The sequence below is a fragment of the Echinops telfairi genome, unplaced genomic scaffold (assembly GCF_000313985.2).
Source record: "Echinops telfairi isolate 266 unplaced genomic scaffold, ASM31398v2 ScPeMD7_7414;HRSCAF=8452, whole genome shotgun sequence".
Taxonomy (NCBI): domain Eukaryota; kingdom Metazoa; phylum Chordata; class Mammalia; order Afrosoricida; family Tenrecidae; genus Echinops; species Echinops telfairi.
The window spans coordinates 995,246-1,001,500 of NW_022111314.1; the positions used below are offsets into that span (position 1 = coordinate 995,246).

The window sequence follows — 6,255 nt, forward strand, 5'->3', positions numbered from 1 at the left end:
ACCCCGTTGTTCACCAGGGACCGGGTCTCAGGAAGTTCCCAGCAAGCCCCTGAGCCCTGGGCTGCTGTCCATACCAGTGCTGCCTCTGCCAGGCCCCTGACCTGTTCAAGCAGGCATGGGGCCCCCTACCATGGGCCCTCTAGGTGTGACCAGCTGGGCACCAGGACCCCCGTGGCATGTGGACAGGCCAGGCTCACAACCGGCACTCACCGCTGCCCCAGCTCCGTGTAGATGTTCAGCAGGGCACCGCCCACCAAGTAGCCGGCCGCTGGGCCCAGGATGGCCGCCGTGTAGAAGATGGCTGGGAGGAGACTCAGGGTCAGACACAACTCTCAGCCACGCCCCAAGTGCAGAGCCAGCGCCCCAACACAGAAGCTGCACCCCAATAGGGGCAGTAGTACCCCCCAGATGCAGGTAGCCCTCCCTCCTGGGAGAAGCCCACCTGATGTCCCAAAGACTGGGGGCCGGAGAAGCGCAGAGCTCTGACAGACCAGCCTGGCCTGTGCCCGCCCCAGGTGGGGTGGGCAAGTGAGTGGGGCCTGGCACAGGCTGCTGCACTTGCTTCAGCCCTGAGCATGGCACCTTGGCTGGAGGCGTGCAGACTGTCTAGTTGGGGTATGTGCCGGTGGGGGGGAGGGGGGACAGGTTCACCCCTCCTGCTGCCAGAGGCTGTACAGATGCCCACATCTTCCAGGGGGGCTGTCCCCAGTCTACTCACACACTCAGAGTCCCATCCCAGACTGGTCAGCAGGAGGTGGCGCTGCCCAATCTGTGCCTGCCACAGGCTGGGCACCAGAGCCCGCGGCGGCCACTCACCTATGTAGACGGGGGAGTGGCTGGACTGGACGTTCTCGTCCAGGTAGGTGACACCCAGCGTGTAGAGCGGCGTGGCACCGGCACCATGCAGGAACTGGCCCAGCACGAAGACCAGCCGGTACTGGGACAGGCCCGAGGCGCTGGGCATGCAGGCTGCGCTCTGGTTGCCCATGCAGGTGGCCACGTCGGTCGCTGCCGCCTCCACCCTGTAAGGGCCCGTGGTGAAGTGGGGCAGGGCGAAGACGAAGGAGCCCAGGCCCAGGAGCAGCACGCCCCAGCCCAGCCAGCGCGGCTTGTGGCCGGAGCCGCCAAAGTAGCTGACGAAGGTGAGGCAGAGGCAGGCGGCGATATCATAGGCGCTAGCCACCAGGCCGCTCTGGTAGCTGTGCAGGTCGAAGCGGCGCTCGATGGAGGTGATGACCGTGTTGATGAAGCCATTGACCGTCATGCCCTGCAGGAAGGAGGCCAGGCTGAGGAAGAGCAGCACGCCCCTCGGGGTGTTGAAGGGCTGCAGGCACTCGGGCGTGAACGCCCACCAGCCGCAGGTGGTACCCGGGGGCTCCAGGGAGTCGCAGTGCTCCTCGGCAGCCGGGCCCTGCTTCCCAGTCCCCAGACGGCACGGGGGCCTGCAGCAAGGGTCCAGTGGGCGGCCGCCCATCGGTGCGCTCAGGGGTGGGCACTGGCTGGGGGGCGTGCTGTTGGAGCCAGTGCCAGGGGCCAGGTCGGGGAAGGCGAGCTGGGGTGTGGAGGCAAAAGGCCGGTTCCCCGTCAGGTGTTGGGGCATCTTGAGCACGGCTGGGCGTGGTGAGTTCTGTAGAGAGAGATTCCGGTTAGCCAGCCCACCTCTCCCCACGCACGCGTAGCCAGGGCTCGGTCTACCCAGTGTCAAGGTTTTCTGGCCCAGGCCTGTCCCACCAGGGTCACATAGATTAGTCCTGGGATCGGCTCCAGGGTGGACTGTGGGGGCTGGACACCAAGTTATTGTCAGAGCAGCGCCACCGTTGTCAGGCTCAGAACCCCACCTCCGTCACCAGAACCCCCACCCACGCAGAACTGCCCAGGGACACCAGCACTTTGTGCCAGGGATGAGCAGGTCTGAGCTTCGGCCACTGGGCTGGGAGTGGCTGAGGTGCCCAGAGCCCCTGGGGTCTCACCCCAGGGACTGATTGCTCCCACAGGAATTGGCAGACTGGCGTGCCAGGCAGCCTCCCTAGTCTGAGGTTCAGGGAGTGTGGAGTGAGGGATGCTGGGAGCTGCCTGCAGGCCTCTCCCTTCCCTCTTCTTGGGGCTGCTGATGCCCTGGGAGCCTCTAGTGACACCTGACAAGGTAACTACCCGAAGCCAACGGGGGCTGGTGCCAGCCTCATGTTTGTGCTGAAAGACCTGCTCTGCGGCCCCCAGCCAGCCCCCAGCGCCTGCCTCCCGCGGACCCCTCCAGGGGCTCTGGGCCCCTCCAGCACCTTCATGGCCCCACAGACTTTAGACAGGGCTTGGCCGCCTGCCTCGTGGCATGCTTTCTAGTGCAGCCTGTTCACTGCCCACTTCATGCAGCCGCAGGGCTCAGGCTCCCATTCCCAGGCTTCCAGGGACCCACTGTGCTACCTGATCCTAGTGGCCACAGGCCCTGCGTCCAGCAGCTGGTCAGCCATTCAATCCCACGTACACTCTTGTGGCTGCTGAGACTGCCCTCCGCTGCCCGGCACCCACCATCTTTACCTAGGTAACCGAGTGTCCCTCTAAGGCCATTTCCTGTGTGGACTAGGGCCTCCCATGGGCATGCCCAGAGCCTCAGAGAGGCTGGGGGGTTGCTCCTGCTCACCTGCCCAGCCTGGGCCAAGGGCACATGGGAAGCTCTCCATGCACTGGCCTTGCTCGGGCTACGCTCCTTCATGCCCGGTGCCTTGTGCTGGGCTGACTGGGCCACCCTCAAGCCCTGCCCACCCACCAAGCATTTCAGCAGCTTCCCCTCCAAGCACAGGACCCTGGGCCTGCAGTGGGCAGGAGGGTGCCCCCACCCAAGGTGTGTCCGTCCAGAAACGAAAATGCCTGTTTCCTGTGGGGGGAGGGTCTGCCCCGGGTTTAGGGGTCCTGAGGGTGGGGCTGTCCAAACCCCATAACCAAGTGCTACCTAGCTCGCGTGTGGCCTGTGGGGACAGAGACATCCCAGTTCCCACACCTGGGGGTTCTGAGGGTTGGGCAGCCCCATGCCTCTGTCCCAGTGACCTTCCACCTTGCTCACAGGGGCCTCCAAAGATGGGTCAGGGTCCAGCCTGATCAGGGTGACTGCACGTGGTGCCCTGATAGCAGAGGCACACTGCACACACATGCACACTGCATACGTGCACAGCCAGAGAGACATGCATACCCAGGCACACTGCACCACGCACCACGCAGCACACTGTACATGCAGGCTCTAAGGGACAGTTGAGGCAGCGGGTGGCTCTGCCACAGCCAAGGGCTCCTGCCACCCAGGAAGAGCTCCTTGGCTGGTGGGGGACTGAGAATGAGCTCCTGCCAGCCCTGCAGGAGCTGATCTCTCCTCTGGGCCTCCTTGACTCTCAGACTGACAAACAGCCACAGACGCAGAGGGGATGGCAGGACCCCCACCCAGAGCCAGAGGCTCTACAGCCGCCATGACCACAGAATCCTAGCAGCGAGCTAGCCAGGGCCCGTGGGAGGACAGTGCTTACCCAGAGCTCACTGGCAGTTCTCACCTGGGGCTCCTATGGGGATAGTGGGTGGCTGTGCATGTGTGTGCAGGTGTGTGTACCTTTGTGGGTACATTATGCACACACCCTTGTGCACTGTGTAGGTATGTGTGCATGTATGTGTACCTATGTGCATGCACCATTGATGTGCACATGTACCCTGGCCTAATCCCGTGTGTACGGTGCCTGTGTGTGCACGGTGCCCGTGTGCTCTGTGCCTGGGTGTGCATTGTGCCTGGGTGTGCACTGTGCCTGTGTGTGCAGTGTGCCTGTGTGGGCAATGTGCCTGGGTGTGCACATGTGTGCAGTGTGCCTGAGTGTGTAGTGTGCCTGGGTGGCAGTGTGCCTGTGTGTGCAGTGTGCCTGGGTGGCAGTGTGCCTGTGTGTGCAGTGTGCCTGGGTGGTGGTGTGCCTGTGTGTGCAGTGTGCCTGGGTGGGCAGTGTGCCTGGGTGGGCAGTGTGCACGTGTCTGTGTGGCATGTGCCCAGCCTGTGCCCATGTGGTGTGCACCCTGATTTAGGAGTAGAACCCCATTCCTTCCAAACTCCTCAGCCAGCGGTGCCTTTCGTACAAGAACCGCTGCTTCTCCTGCAGGCCTGTGGCCAGACAGTGTGGGCATGCTAGCCTTCAGAGAGCCCCATACCGGTGGACTCACGGGCCTCTGAAGAAACCTCTTCTTCCCACGAGCAAGCAAGCGATCGAGCGTAGCCCCTCCTCCGCCATCTGTGCTGGTGCCTTTCTGAGTGGGGTCTGGGGGTTCTGCTCTCCAGAGGAGGCACAGAAGAGAGGGCGGAGTGGGGCACTGCTGGGCAGAGCCAGGCCTGCCCCTAACTTGCGTGCCTGAGGAGGGCAGGGACAGGGCAGGGAGGGGAAGCCATCCGATTTGCCTGGAACAACAATGAGGGGTTGTCTCTGGGACGACCTCCCCCACCTGGTCCTGGTGGGTCCTGCAGCCTCTGCCTGACAGCCCTGCTCTCCTTTGGTCCCTGCTCCTGAGCAGGGTGGCACCCCTAGGCTCCTCCAGCCAGGGCTGTAAACCTGGGTCCCCCTTCCCCTCTAATAGCCCACCCTATTGTAGAGCCCCAAAGCCTCCGCCTTGCAATTCAAAGGAAGGCTCTTCACGCAGACAGAGGGCAGTGGGGCTGCCCTGGAGCCTGGCAGGACCTTCAGCTCCCTCAGGCCACCGGCCTGCTCTGAGCTTCAGTCACCCCCTCCCCCCGGCAGCATGGGCAAGACTTCATGAAGGACCCCAGGGAAGGGCCCAGTCCCCAACCTCAGGCGGGCTCTCGGTGCCCTGTGCTGCTCTGAGTCAGGGCTGCACAGGTCTCAGTCCTGGACTTGGTGCGCCCGGGTTCGAACGAGCCTTCCTTTCCCTGTGGTTGGGACAAGTACAGCTACCCTCACCAGGCCCCCTGTGGACTTCACACGGCTGCTGGTACAAAGTCTGTGCACGAGGCCACCCTGTGTCCTGCTGGCGGGCATTCCCCCAGGGCCTGGGGATAACTCTGGGGACTGAGGCGCTGGCTCTGGGGCTGGAGGTGGGGGGCCCAGACCCTCATGACTCGGGGCGAGCGTGGGGGTGGGTAGGATGCTGACCATGGCATGCTGCAGTGGGTGGGGTGGGCTAGGTCTCAGGAGCGGGTGGGCGTCAGACAGGGGGATCCACACAGGGCCATCAGGGTCGCTCCCTGAGCTGAGCCACCAGGACCAGTGCCCGCCCACTGCACTGCCCTCAAGGGGGAGGGAACAGGTCAGCCGTGTCCAGCAGCTGCTCGGGCCACACCCAGGAAGCCCGGTTGGGTCCTAACCACCTGGTGACTAACCTACCAGCGTACCTTTGGCCCTGCCTAGCAGGAAGGAGAGGTGCTCTCAGTGATGGGAGCCTTGGGCCCTGGGCCCCAGCCTGCCCAGCCTGTGCTTCCCACAGCCACCCCACTGTGGCCCATCTTCCGGGACCAGCCTCTTCCTCAACTCTCCTATGTCCTTCACTAAGAGCTGTGCCAGCTCCGGGCCGTAGCCTGGCCTCAGAGGCCCCCCGCCTGGGGGACAGATGGACACTCCCAGATGGCTGGGGAGGAGATGGGCCAGACAGGGCAAGGGCCACATGTGCAGCTGCCACTTGCTCTGTCAACCTCGGCCCAGTTCACAGCAGAAGCTTAAGAACCCAACCAAGTTCTGTGGCCCTCTGGCTGAGTCAGGGACCCTCAGAGCCCAAGCACCCTTGTCTGTGGGACAGGGTGGGAGTTGTGGGGATTCGATCAGACAACCTCACACAGCACACGCTATCCATTCCCCAACCACCCGCCATCACCATTGCCCCCACTGGTCTGTCTGTCTGGGTGGCTTGTGGGTGGCTGTCACCCTGGAAGTGGAGTCGCTGGTATTTCAAAGGCCAGCGGGGTCAGCCACAGAGAACAGGTTCCAGAGAAGTTTCCAGATTAAGAATAGCACAGTGGGGCCTGGTAAAGCCAGGCCTCTCTCCTCCAGGAAGCCCCCGTTTCATTGTCCTGATCCCGGACCCAGCCTCGGATTCCATAGCAGAGTCCCAGGCCCTCTGCCCCCACCCAGCATGGAGCCGGGACTCGTTCACTGCCGTGGAAAAATACTACCACTTTGAACGCGTGCAGACGGCCCACGGCTCCCCATCCGGACCAGTCGCAGGGGCGGGAGGGCCTCCAGCAGCCGCGCTCTCAGGGCAGCGCGTGGGAAGTGCCCGTGGCCCAGGACGCGG

General features: G+C 63.7%; 1 protein-coding gene across 1 annotated transcript in view; it reads right to left on the reverse strand.

The window, feature by feature from the left end:
* The window catches only part of SLCO4A1 (solute carrier organic anion transporter family member 4A1), a 13,699-nt gene extending 12,099 nt beyond the window's left edge, over positions 1-1,600 (reverse strand). Inside the window, exons 1-2 of the mRNA XM_004716076.1 lie at positions 817-1,600; positions 211-301 (exon numbers count right to left, since the gene is read on the reverse strand). Of these exons, the coding sequence (XP_004716133.1) occupies positions 211-301; positions 817-1,600 (875 nt within the window). The remainder of the gene's footprint in view (positions 1-210; positions 302-816) is intronic.
* Between the last annotated feature and the right edge of the window lie 4,655 nt (positions 1,601-6,255).